Genomic DNA, 13,913 nt, shown 5'->3' with positions numbered 1-13,913 from the left:
CTGTTCCTATATTAACCCTTACAAATCCAGAATCATTCTTGTAAACCTGTTCTGGACCCTCTCTAATGCCGGAACATCATCTCTTAGATAAGGGGTCCAAAACTGTTAACAATAATCCAAGCACAGACTTCCCAGTGTCTTATAAGGCTTCAGCATTACAACCTTGCTCTTGTATTCTAGTCCTCTCAAAATAAATGCCTTTGTCTTCCTTACAACCAATTTACCTTGCAAGTTAACCTTTAGGGAATTGTACACAGGGACTCCCATATCCATTAGCACCTCTGGTGTTTGAATAGTCACTGTATTTATAAAGCAATCTATGTCTTTATTCCTTCTACTACAGTACAGGACCAAACACTTGCTGACACATCTGCCACTTTGCCCATTCTCCCAATCTGGCCACGTCCTTCTGCCAACTCCCTGCTTCCACGACAATACCTGCCCCCCACCTATGTGTGTATAGTCTGCCAACTTGACCACAAAGCCATTAATTCCGTCACCCAAATCATTGACATCTAATGTGAAAAGAAATTACCAACCCCTGCAGAACACCACAAGTCATCAGCAGCCCACCAGAAAAGACCTCCTTTATTCCCATTCTTTGCCTACTGCCAGTCAGCCAGTCTTCCATCCATGCTCATGTGCTGCACTTTGTCAAAGACCTTATGAAAATCCAAGTAAACAATCCAAGTAATCCAAATATTAGATAGGATCGACAAAGGAGAGTCAGTGAATGTAATTTCCTTAAAGAATTCCAACAGATTTGTCAGGCAAGATTTCTCCTTAAGGAAACCATTCTGACTTGGACTAATTTTATAATTCACCTCCAAGTACCCTGAAGCTTCATCCAACATCTTCTCAACCACTGTAGTCCAGCTAATTGGCCTAGAAGTTCCTTTCTTCTGCCTCCCTTCCTTCTTAAAGAGCGGAGTGACATTTGCTATTTTCCAGTCCTCTGGAAACATTCCAGAATCTAGTGATTCTTGAAAGATCGGTACTAATGCCAGGTTGCATGGTAAGTCAGGAAGGGGTAGCACCTCTGGTGGGGGAACATGTTGTGTCCTTTTCGGGCAGTTTGTCCACATTTGGTACCCACCTGACACTCAGCTCTCACCTGTGGCTCCCCGTAGTGGTTTGCATGTGACAGCAGCCACACCCTGGGCAATGGCCTCAACAAGCCAGCTAAGCTAGTTGAGGGTAGTCAATGGGTCTCAAACCCTCAGTGAGATAGGGAGTTGTCTCCTCCAGCATGTGAAGCCAGACTCTGGCGGATTGGGTGGACGAGACCAATGGAAGGTCCAACGATCAAGAAGGTGGCCTTTTCAAGCATTGTGGAATGCGTAGAGCACGACAAGATAGAGAAGATATCCTGTTCATCCACCTGCACCTAGTCCCATCTGCAGCCATCTCAACCCTTGTCTTGCCACTGGATCCAGATGGGAATTGGGAGGAGGAAGTGAGGCTGACACTGCACAACTCTCCCTCACTTAAATCCAAATCAGGCGCTAGTCTCGACACCATCAGCTGGCTGGTGGCATAGTGGCATCAACGATGGACTTTGGGGTTGGAGGTCCCGAGTTTGAATCCGGCCGGCTCTCTTTCACGCTCTCCATCCGTGCTGGGTTGAGCATCGAGCTAGCAACTCAACATCGTAAAAAGTACTAATGGTGTGGAGGTCTTCATTGATGATGATGGACGAACCTTTTACTACTAATGCCTCCACAATCACCTCTTCTACCTTTTTCAGAACCCTGGGGTGTAGTTCATTGGGTCCAGATGACTTAGCTACCTTCAGACCTTTCAGCTTCCCAAGCACCTTCTCCTTAGTAATAGCAACTATACTCACTACTTCCCCCTGACACTCTTGGCTATTTCTGGCATACTGTTAATGTCTTCCACTGTGAAGACTGACACAATTATTTTGTCCTCCATTACTAATTCTCCAGCATAATGCTTCAATGATCTAAAATCCACTCTCACTTCCCATTTACTCTGTATATATCTGAAAAAGCTCTTTTATATTATTAGCAAGCTTTTCTCTCCTCATCTTTTTTTCTCTTATGGCTATTATAGTTGCCTTCTGTTGGTTTTAAAAAGCTTCCCAAACCTCTAACTTCTCACTATTTTTGCCATATTTTTGCTTCTGTTTTGCTTTCATGCTGTCTATGACTTTCCTTGCCAGCCACAGTTGCCTCATCCTTCCTTTAAAATACTTCTTCACCTTTGGGGTTTATCTATCCTGCGACTTTAGAATTGTCTCCAAAAACTCCAACCATTGCTGTCTGCCATCAATCCTTCTTGTGTCCCCTTCCTATCAACTCTGGCCAGCTCCTCTCTCATTTCTGTGTAATTCCCTTTATTCCACTGTAATACAGATACATCTGACTTTATAACTCTCAACCTGCAGAGTGAATTCTATTATATTATGAACAGGGTCTCCTAAAGATTTTTTTACCTTAATCTGCCTAATCAAATCTCGTTCATTACACAGCACCAAATTTAGAATTGCCTTTCCCCAAGTGGTCTCAACCAGAAGCTGCTCTAAAACTAGACATTCTACAAATTCCCTCTTTTGGGATCCAGCACCAAACTGATTTTCCCCAATTTACCTTCATATTGAAATCCCCCATGACTATCGTAACATTTCTCTTTTTACATGCCTTTTCTACCTCCCATTGTAATTTGGATCTCACATCCTGGCTACTATTCAGAGACCTGTAAAGACCAGCAAGGTCTTTTTACTCCTGCATTTTCTTAACTCTACCCACAAGAATTCTACATCTTCTGATCACATGCCATCTCTGTTAAGGATTTGATTTCAGTTTTTTACCAATAGATCCATCCACTCCCTCAGCCTGCCTGCCTGTCCTTTCGATACAATGTGGTATCCTTGGATGTTAAGCTCCCAACTATGATACTCTTTCAAATGCGACTCAGAGTTGCCCTCAACTTCATACCTGCCAATCTCTGACTGCATTACAAGATCTTCTACCTTATTCCATATACTGTGCATATTCAAATCTTAGACCTTCAGTCCTGTATCATCACCCTTTTCAGGTTTTCTCCCATGTGACACTTCAAGTCATCCCACCAAGTCATCATACCATTGTATAAATAAACATTGCTGTTCATTTTCCACTCGGTGTGATGCTTAGTCAATTCTGGAAGGCTGAATGACCGACAATCAGATATTTGCCTTTCGATGAAGACAGGCCCTGAATCTTGCTGTTCAGCTGAAACTGCCTACATGAGTGCATGAAGTGAAAGTAGGATTTTGGATTTGTGTAACAAAGAGTTATTTCCATTGTACAAATGGGAAATCGGTCTGCATATTGTGTAAAATCAGAATAAACATCATGCCAAGCCTCATTGATGGCAGTCAGTACAAAGTATTTCTTCATTCAACCTATTTAACGGACGTAACTTACTGTGGCTTATCCAGCACATTGTAAAACACTGAATCAGTCTCCAAAAATGTGTGTCAACCTAATCTGATGATGCAGCAATATCATGACGAGGGTATGTAGTGAGCAACATTGCTTACTTGTCAGAGTGAGCATAGAAAGAGATTATATATGAATTGCAACTGTGAAAACTACTACTCTTTCAAAGAACTTTGAGCCAGGATACTATCCAGATTCAATGAAATATTTGTTCATGCAACAGTATGTTCCATGCTATCCCTAATATTTAAGTTGTGGATGTTACGATTAGGATTAAAATCTTAATGGATGCTCGTCATTATTTTCTGTTAGAAGGTGAAAAAGGGATGAAGATGAATAATGTGAGTGCATATGAACATAATGCTATACAGGTACATACAAATGACAGTTTGGGGGCTGGGAGTTTGCAGGATAAATTTGCCGGTTGCTATGAAGCTGCGGGCATCCTCTGGTTTCTGGTAACTTCTTCAAAGCCACATTTCTGACTTGTAAGCTGTCCAAGTTATGAGCAGTTCACCGGAATGGAACCCTGCCATAACCTGGGGAGGAAAATTTAACCTTGAGCAGTCAAAATGCTGAAGATTTCAGTAACAGATCAAATACAAATATCTGTCATCTTTCTAGTCAGTCTAACAGTCCTACGAATTGCTTGTTGATTCAGCATTTCAGTATTGGAAAGAGTAGTGGTAGAACAGTCAACAGTGCTTTACAAAGTTGTCAAGTAGATACAAGATATTTTTATATTTCAAGTCAAGACAAGTTTATTGTGACGTGCACAAGTACATGCACACAGGTGCAATGCACATCATATTTGCAGCATTATCATACAAGCAACATTCACAATTTTTATCAGAAAGAACATAAAACAAAAATAAAGTCCATTTTAGTACAAAGTAATTGAAGTGGCCATAGTGCTGCTGAACTCTAGTGATTAGGGTGAAGCAGCTGGTTGAATTGAAGTGGCTGTTTTTGAACCAGGTAGTGTGGAACTTCCAGGTTCTGTACCTCTTGCCTGATGGTAGCTGCAAGAAGATGGCATGGCCTGGTTGGTAGTGATCTTTGATGAAGGACGTTGCCTTCTAGAGTAGCACCTCCCCTAGATATTTCCATTGGCAGGAAGCGACATACCCGTGAAATACTCATAAAATTTGTTAGAGTGTTCAATGACAAGTTGAACTCCTTAACCTCCTAAGAAAGTAAAGATGATGGCACATTATCCTTGTGATTGCATTGGTGTGCTGGACCCAGGACAGGTTATCCGATACATTGAAGCCCAGGAATTTAAAGATGCTGAATCCTTCCACTTCTAATTCCCCAAAGTATTGGGATTGGTTTACTGGTACTACTATAAGTTCATTCTGATTAAAGATATTACATTTGGATATAAAATATAGATGTCAGTGTTGTTATCAAAGTAGAATATCAGAAGTACCTACAAACATTTGAAAGGTCTTTACAGGCCTAAGAAACAAAATTATAAATGTATCAAAAGACATAATAAAAAGGACAAGTGGAAGTTTGGTCAAAAGTGTTTTAATGAGGAAATGGTAAGGTTTTGGTCATCTCAAACCCTGACCAGCGAAGGTGATGCAAACAGAAAAGAAATACAGAAGAGGGCAAAGTTTAAGGAATTCAATGTTTGTTAACTGTTGAAGGCTGCAGATTACAGTGATGGTGTGGTCAGCCTTGTCAGATGATGCACAGGGATGAAACAAGGTAAAAAGTTAGCATATTCACCATCACAGGTACAGAGAATGAAAACTGACTCTTTGAATAAGCCATTACTGTAGCGGAGGATGAACTCTTCTGCAGAAAGTAAGGCTCCTCTATTTCCTAAGATGGCACATTTGTTGTTCGATATGTGTAGTCCTTTAGTTGGTGCTGCCAGCTGCTGGACACTAATGGTATGGCAGTCAATGGTCAAGCTTTTATAAAGAAGTGACTGAATGGTAGAAAATGGGATAGTCTGCCAGGCAGTTCTGTGAGTATTGACTTAATTTAGGAATAGTATCCATATATAGACTTATGTGACTTAATTTTAAAAGTTTCTCACACTTTTAAACTGAAGAAACAGGGCACTAGGTGCTGGAATCTGGAGCATTGCACGAGGTGCTGGAGGAACTCAACAGGTCAGGTTGCATATATGGAGGGAAATTAATATCTGACATTTTGGCTTTATACCATTCATAGGCTGCTGCACAGCTGTTGCCTGACCTACTGAGTTCCTCTATCAACTTGACTCTTGCTTCAGATTATTAAACCAATTTGAAAATAGATGTGACATTCATTTTCTTTACTAAGACGGCAAATCTTTGAAGTAGACAACCCCTTTACAGGAATCAACCTGATGAATATATGCAATGTGAGTAAGTGTAATGAAATTCCATGCTGAATTTCATATGTTCCAAACTGATTGGCCTTGAAATGGCCTTAGCATTTTGGGATCATTGCCCATCTCCAATCTCCCCAGAACAGTGGTGGTGGAAGCTGGTCTTGAACTGCTGCAGCGAAGTAATTTTCTCTGTTGTTGTTGAATAACTTTAGGAAACATATATGCAAATTTATTTGTCCATGGCCATGAAATTTAGTAAAGTGATAGGTTAGCATCTTATACATTTATTACTGACATATGTATGGCCTTTATGATATGTCTATATCTTGTTGCTCTATTAACAACGCTTTTTGTTTTGTATATTGCAGCCCACTGTATGTGAACGAGAGCTGTGCGTTTTTGCCTTCCAGACGTTGGGAGTAATGAATGAAGCTGCAGATGAAATAGCAACAGGAGCCCAGGTAGGCACCTTTCACTGTTTTTGCCGTTTACAGTAACTGACAGTTACAGTGAGCAGGTTACAATGAATAGCTGTGTGGCACTGGTAAATCAGGCACTGCCTTTACATTTGGAATTCAAATTAGATACAACAAAAGCAGAAGCAAATTAGGTAATAAATTTTCTATGGGCATTGAGTACCAAGCTTATGTTTAGTATGAAAAATCACTAATAGTTGTGTTAGCGAAATGTTCAATCATTACTTTTCAACCATCAGGCTCCTGAACCAGCATGAATAACTTCACTCACACCAACACTGAACTATTCCACAACTTAGACTCTCTTTCAAGGACTCTACAACACATGTTCTCCATATTATTTAGTTGTTGTTTTTTTTGAGTTCAAGAACCCTTCAAACTGTTTTACCCAATGTCCTGGCCTCCATAGCTGTCTGTGGCAACAAATGTTATGGATTCACTACCCTACGACAAAAGAAATTCCTTGTCATCTCTGTTCTAACTAAAGGGACATCTTTTTATAAGAAAGCAAGAAGTAGGAGCAGAAGTAGACCATCTGGCCCATTGAGCCTACTCCACCATTCAATAAGGTCATGGCTGATCTGGCCATGGACCATTCTCCTCTTACCTGCCTTTTCCCCATAACACTTAATTCCCCAACTATGCAAAAATATATCCAACCTTGTCTTAAATGTATTTATTGAGTAGCCTCCACTGCTTCATTGGGCAGAGAATTCCACAGATTCGCCACTGTCTGGGAAAAGCAGTTCCTCTTCATCCCTGTCCTAAATCTAATCACAAATCTTGAGGTGATATTCCCTAGTTCTAGTCTCATCTGTCAGTGGAAACATCTTTCTTGCCTCTATCTTATCTATCCTTTTCATAATTTTATATGTTTCTATACAATCTCTTCTCATTCTTCTGAATTCCAGTGACTACAGTCCCAGGCGACTCAATCTCTCCTGATAGTCTAACCCCCTCATCTCTGGAATCAACCTGGTGAACCTCCTCTGCACCGCCTCCAAAACTAGTATATCCTTCTTCAAATAAGGAGAGCAGAACTGCACACAGTACTCCAGGTGCAGTCTCACCAGTACCCTGTACAGTTGCAGCATAACTTCCCTGCTCTTAAATTCAATCCCTCTAGCAATGAAGGCCAACATTCCATTTGCCTTCTTGATAACCTGCTGCAGCTGAAAACCAACCTTTTGTGATTCATGCACAAGCACTCCCAAGTCTCTCTGCACAGCAGCTTGCTGCAGTCTTTTACCATTTAAGTAATAATCTGCTCTTTCGTTTTTCCTTTGGAAGAGCATTTACCAACATTGTACCCTATCTGCCAGTCTCTTGCCCACTCACTTATCCCATCTGTATCTCTCTGCAGACTCTCCGTATGTTCTGCACAATTTGCTTTTCCACTCAATTTGCTATAATCAGCAAACTTAGATACACTACACTCTGTCCCCTCTTCCAGATTGTTAATGTATATTGTGAACAGCTGCGGGCCCAGCACCAACCGCTGCAGCACACCACTCACCACTAACTGCCAACTAGACAAACATCTATGTTTCCAAACTCTCTGCCTTCTGATAGTTAACCAATCATCTATCCATGCTAAAGCATGGATCCTTGCATCCTTATCTTATGGATAAGTCTTTTATGTGGCACCTTATCAAATACCTTCTGGAAATCCAAGTAAATAACCTCTATCTGTTTCCCTCTATCCACTGCACTCATTATATCCTCAAAGAACTCCAGAAAGTTTGTCAAACAGGCCCTGCCTTTGCTGAATACATGCTGCACCTGCCTGATGGATCCATTTCTTTACAGATGCCTTGCTATTTCTTCTTTGGTGATAGCTTCAAGCATTTTCCCAACTACAGATTGTAAACTAAGTGGCTTATAGTTACCTGCCTTTTGCTTACATCCTTTTTTGATCAGTGGTGTGACATATGCCATCTTTCAAATCAACCGGGACCTGTCCAGAGCCCAGAGAATTTTGACAAATCAACAGCAAAGCCTCTACTATAACTGCTGCCATTTCTATCAGTATGCTGGGATGCATTCCTTCAGGACCAGGGGACTTATCTATCTTCAGGCCCACAAGTTTGCTCAGCACTGCCTGTTTAGTGATAGCTATTGCATTGAGGTCCTCACCACTCATCACAGCCATAACATCTAATATGATATTGGCATGTTAAATGCATCTTCCAATGTGAAGACCAACACAAAATAGTCATTCAAAGCCTTAGCTATTTCCTCATTAACCAATATCAATTCCCCCTTCTCTTCCTCCAGGGGTCCTACATTCACTTTAGCCTCCCTTTTCTGATTTATATAATTATAAAAACTTTTACTATCTGTTTTTATATTTTATGCTAGTTTATTTTTATAGTCTATTGTCCTTTTCTTTATTGCTCACTTAGTGGTACTTTTGTTACTGTTTAGAGTTATCCCAGTCCTCCAGTTTTCCACAACTCTTGGTGACTTTGTCTACATGAGCTTTTAGTTTGAAGCCTTCTTTTATTTCCTTAATTATCCAAGGCTGGCTCTCCCCACCCTTACTGGCCCTACTTTTAGCTGGAATATGCTTCTGCTGAGCACTGTGAAAAATCTCTTTAAAATTCTTCCACTATTCCTCAACTGTCCCGCCATATAGCCTGTGTTTCCAGTCTACACTAGCCACATCCTCCCTCATCCCATTGTTTATGAATAATACACTGATTTTAGATTTAACTATTGCACCCTCCATTTCTATGAGAAATTTAATCATACCATAATCACTCTTTCCAAGAGGATCCCTAACCTACAAAATCACTAATTTTACCTGTCTCGTTGCAAAGGACCAGATATAAGATAGCACATTCCCTTGTAGATACAGTAATGTGCTGTTCAAGAAAGCCATCACGGATGCATTCTATGAAGTCCTCAAGAGTGCCTCGACCAGCTTGACACTCCCAAATCTATGTGGAAGTTAAAATCCCCCATGTTTCATTCTTACATGCCTCAGATATTTCTCTGTTTATTGCCTGTGCCACTGTAATGTTATTATTTCAGTGGCCGATAGACAACTCCCACTGGTGATATTTTTCCCTTTGCTATTCCTAATCTCTATCCAGATGGATTAAACATCCTTCTCCTTAGATCTTATATCATCTCTCACTGTCACCCTGATCTCATCCGTAATTAAGAGCACTATCCACCTCCCTTACCTTCCTACCTATTCTTCCTCGTTACATGATACCCTTGGATATTCAATTCCCGGTCCTCTCCACCTTGCAACCGTGTTTCTGTAATGGCCACTAAATCATACGTCTTTGAGCTGATTTGAGCCAGTTCACTGACCTTGTTTCGAATACTATGGGCATTCAAAAAAAGTGTCCTTACACTCATTGTGCTTTTAAGATATTTTAATATTTTACCCTTTTGCACTTGACTTTCCTTCATTTCACTCTTACTTTTCTCTTTTTTATTTTTGTTTTTTCTTTATCTTTATCCATACTTTTCTTGTTTGCTCTATCCATACTTCTCCAATGTGTTGACCCTACCCCCCCCCCCTTTATAGTTTAAAGCCCTATCCACAGTCCTAGTTATGCGATTCACAAGGATACAGGTCTGATTACAGTTCAGGTGGAGCCCGTCCCATTGGTACAGCTCTCCCCCCCACCCTTCAATACTGGAGCCAATTTACCAGGAATTCAAACTCACTTCTCCCACACCAATCTTTGAGACATGCATTTAACTCTCTAAACTTCTTGACACTATGCCAATTTGCATGTGGCTCAGGTAGTAATCCAGAGATTTTTAATTTAGTCCCTACCTGCTCAAATTCCCTCAGCAGAACCTCTTTCCTCATTTTACCTATGTTGTTGGTACCTACATGGACCATGGCAACTGGATATTCCCCTCCCACTGCAAATTTCTCTGCAGGTCACATAAGATCTCCTGAACCATGGCACCAGGCAGCCACACAGCCTTCGGGATGCTCTATCCTCGTGATAGAGATCTCTGTCTGCTCCCCTGACTATTCAATCCCCAAATACCACTACATTTCTCTTCTTTTCCCCCTCTTGGATGGCTCCCTGAACTACAGTGCCATAGTTAGGTTGCTCATCCTTCCTACGGCCTCCACTCTCATCCACACAGGGAGCAAAAATCTCAAACCTGTTGGACGAGCTCAAGGACTAAATCTCTTCCAGCACTGTGTCTTGGATCCCACTACCCACCTCACTCGCGGTCACACCACAGACCGAATTGGAGGCAGCTAATCTAATGGGTGTGTCTACCTCCTGAAACAGAGCATCCAGGTAGTCCTCCCCCTTCCTGATGTGCCACGGTGTTTGAAGCTCAGATTCCAGTCATCAACTTTGAGCAGCCAACACTTGCTGCAGATGTGGTCACCAGAAACCACATCATGCAGCTGCAGCACATCACCTGATCCTGTATTATCCCTTTACAGTATTTAAATAGCTGTAATTTGGTGACTTTTTATTCAACCACTACAAAAGCCTCACTTGCTATTTACCTTTGCCTTCTAGCCAAAGCCTCAAGTTCCCACTCCTAACCTGGTCCCCTCAGACACTGACCTCTCTGTTTTGACTCTGCGTTACTGTTATTTGCTCCTAGTAATTAATTGCAAATCAATTGGTCTGCCACTAATCCGCCCATCTCTGCAAAATGCTCCTTTTTAAAATTCTTCTCCCTGACATATGTGAAGCTTTCTCTTCGAATCACTTGTCCACTGCTAATGCGCTGAGCCCCGCAAAACACTCTGTGTTTAAACTTTCTGAGGCTGCGACCAAATTCAAGCCTCACCGTGAAGCATCCAAACAATAACCTCTCATGCTAAATACCAACAATGGCACCCCAACATCAGTCTGTGCCTTCACTAAAGAAATCTAATTGGAGATGAAAAAATGCATTTTGAAATGCTTGTTTAATTAAGCAGGGTGAGATTTATAAAGCAGACATGACTTGTTATCATGGAAACTTGCACTTCAAATGGTGCATAAATCAGACATCTAACCTGAATCTAATTCAGTCTTGGCAGGCAGGCGGGTTTAATTAAATTCAGGGTTTGTCAGTAGCTATTTCATATTTTATTATCTCATATTTTCTTCTGCTGTAGGAGTCCATTTAGATCAATGACTCCATGCTAGTCCAAGCATTTCGATCAGTCCCAATCAATTATTATTCATTTCCTACAACTCATTCTTTCTCACATGTACACTACCTTGCTCACCTCTCACCAAATAGTAAACCCTTGCAACCTATTTAAAGTAGCCATTTGATTTATCAGTGCACCATTGGCATATGGAAGGAAAGCAGATCAGCGGAGTGAAGCGATGGGAAAATGTGTAACCTCTACTCAGACAGCTCTTGGATCAGGACCAAACCTGGAGCCAGACAGCAACTCGCTAACTGTTATACCACTCCGCTGCTTATTTTCATTAAGCTCGTAATGAAAATGTCAGTAATTCTGGATTTAAAGGTCTCATTCTTAAACCTTCTTAATAAATGTTGCTTTCATCTTAAGAAGCGCAGAAAATCAGTTATGAGTCACTTTTTCCTGCATTATGACTTATCAGCTATTTCTACTTTTCATCACTGCAAAGCTGTTCATTGGTACCATAATAACTGTCACGGTGGACAGATTTCAAAGGACAGTGACTCCACAACATTAGCAAAACAGCTCTTTGAGTTTGACTACACTCAATAAGGTTTTCAATGGCTTTGTGCTAAAATTTGTACGAGTTCAGCAATGTTTGGTATTAAATTACAATATCACTCAGTGAACTATAAACTGTACAGTTAATGAATGAAAGAAGTGATGCTGGTATTAATTGGGGACTATTAAGAGACTCTTAGATAGGCACATGAATGAAAGGAAAATGGCCGTCTCTGTGGGAATGAAGTGTTAGGTTGATCTTGGAGAAGGTTAAAAGGTTGGCATGACACTGTGGGCTGAAAAGCCGCTGCTGTGTTGTGTTGTTCTATACTCTAAAATGCAGCTCCTGGGACAAACTCTTGAAGCAGAAGATAGGTATAGTTCACATCTTAAGCTACAAAAGTAAAGGGTAAAATTTCCAGCGATTCAACCAGTCAGAAAGCTCTCCACAGTACATCTGTAGAAGTTTTTGAGTATTTTAGGTGACATGCCAAATCTCCTTAAACTCCAAATGCAATATAGCTGCTGTTTTGTCTTCTTTATAGCTGCATGGATATATTAGGACCAGGTTAGATGCTCAGAGATCTTGACACCCAGGAACTTGGAATTGCTCACTCTGTCTACTTCTGATCCCACTATGAGGATTGGTTCGTGTTCCCTTGTCTTACCCTTCCTGAAGTCCACAATCAGCTCTTTCATCTTACTGACATTGAGTGCAAGGTTGTTACTATGACACCAGTCAGTTAGTTGGTATATCTCGCTCCTGTACACCCTCTCATCACCGTCTGAGATTCTGATAGCGATAGATATATCATTAGCAAATTTATAGAGGGCTTTGAGCTATACCTAGCTACAGACTCATGGGTATAGACAGCGTAGAGCAGTGGGCTAAGCACACATCTCTAACTTGCACCAGTGTTGATTGGCAGCAAGGAGGAAATATTATTATTATTACAAATCCACACAGATTGTGGTCTTCTGGTTAGGAAGACAAGGATACAATTTCAGAGCAAGGTACTGAGGCCCATGTTCTATAGCTATCAAGCAGGACTGTGGGATTGATGGTGTTAAACCTGAGCTATGGTCAATAAAAAAATATCCTGACATTGGTGTTTTGTACAGGTGATCTAGGACTGTGTGAAGAACCATTAAGATTGTGTCTGCTGTAGACCTATTGTGACAATAGGCAAATAGCAGTGGGTCCAGGTCCTTGCTGACAAAGGAGTTGATTCTGGCCATGACCAACCTCTCAAAGCATTTCATCACAGTAGATGTGAATGCAACTGGACGATAGTCATTAATACAGCTCACACTACTCTTTGTTGCCCTTTTGACGCAGGTGGGACCTTCTGACTGTAGCAGTGAGGGGTAGAAAATGTCATTGAATACTCCCACCAGTTGGTGGGCACATGTTTTCAGAGCCTTACCTGGTACTCCATCGGGCCCTGCCATCTTGCAAGGGTTCACCCTCCTGAAAGACAGCCTGACCGGCCTCAGAAACAGAGATCACAGGGTCACTGAGTGCAGCAGGGATCTTCGCAGCTGTAGTTATATTCTCCCTTTCAAAGCAGGCATAAAAGGCATTGAACTCATCTGGTAGTGAAGCATCACTGCCATTCATTCTATTAGTTTGTTGGAAGTAATGTAATATAAACTGATTTTATGTATCTTAATGGTGAAAAGTTAGTTCAGATGCCAACATCGCAAGTTTTCCCACATTCCACATGATAGCAACCTAGAATCTGCAATAATGTCTTGGAAAAGTAAATTGAAACTAGTTTAGCTGATGCAGAAAGAACTGTGATATTAGTTTAGTCAAATTGACATTTAACCAAAGAAATCTTTCTATTGAGCATGCAAGAGACTGCAGATACTGGAATCTGGAACATCAAACAAGATGCTGAAGGAATTTAGTGGCAGCATCCATTGAGGGAAGTTGACAGCGTTCACAGTTGAAGGGGCTCGAGCAGAAACAATGACTATCCATTTCCCTCCAAAGATGCTGCCTGATCCAG

At 41.1% G+C, this 13,913-nt stretch overlaps 1 protein-coding gene across 2 annotated transcripts in view; it reads left to right on the top strand.

Annotated features, from left to right (window-relative positions):
* parp8 (poly (ADP-ribose) polymerase family, member 8) overlaps positions 1 to 13,913 on the top strand; it is a 369,781-nt gene that overhangs the window by 309,057 nt on the left and 46,811 nt on the right. For both annotated transcript variants that reach the window (XM_059989438.1, XM_059989439.1), the window contains exon 15: positions 6,144 to 6,236. In XM_059989438.1, coding sequence (XP_059845421.1) covers positions 6,144 to 6,236 — 93 coding nt within the window. The remainder of the gene's footprint in view (positions 1 to 6,143; positions 6,237 to 13,913) is intronic.

The sequence above is a fragment of the Hypanus sabinus genome, chromosome 14 (assembly GCF_030144855.1).
Source record: "Hypanus sabinus isolate sHypSab1 chromosome 14, sHypSab1.hap1, whole genome shotgun sequence".
Classification (NCBI taxonomy): domain Eukaryota; kingdom Metazoa; phylum Chordata; class Chondrichthyes; order Myliobatiformes; family Dasyatidae; genus Hypanus; species Hypanus sabinus.
The sequence above is the reverse complement of the archived record's forward strand: the minus strand, read 5'-3'. Positions and strand labels throughout refer to the sequence as shown.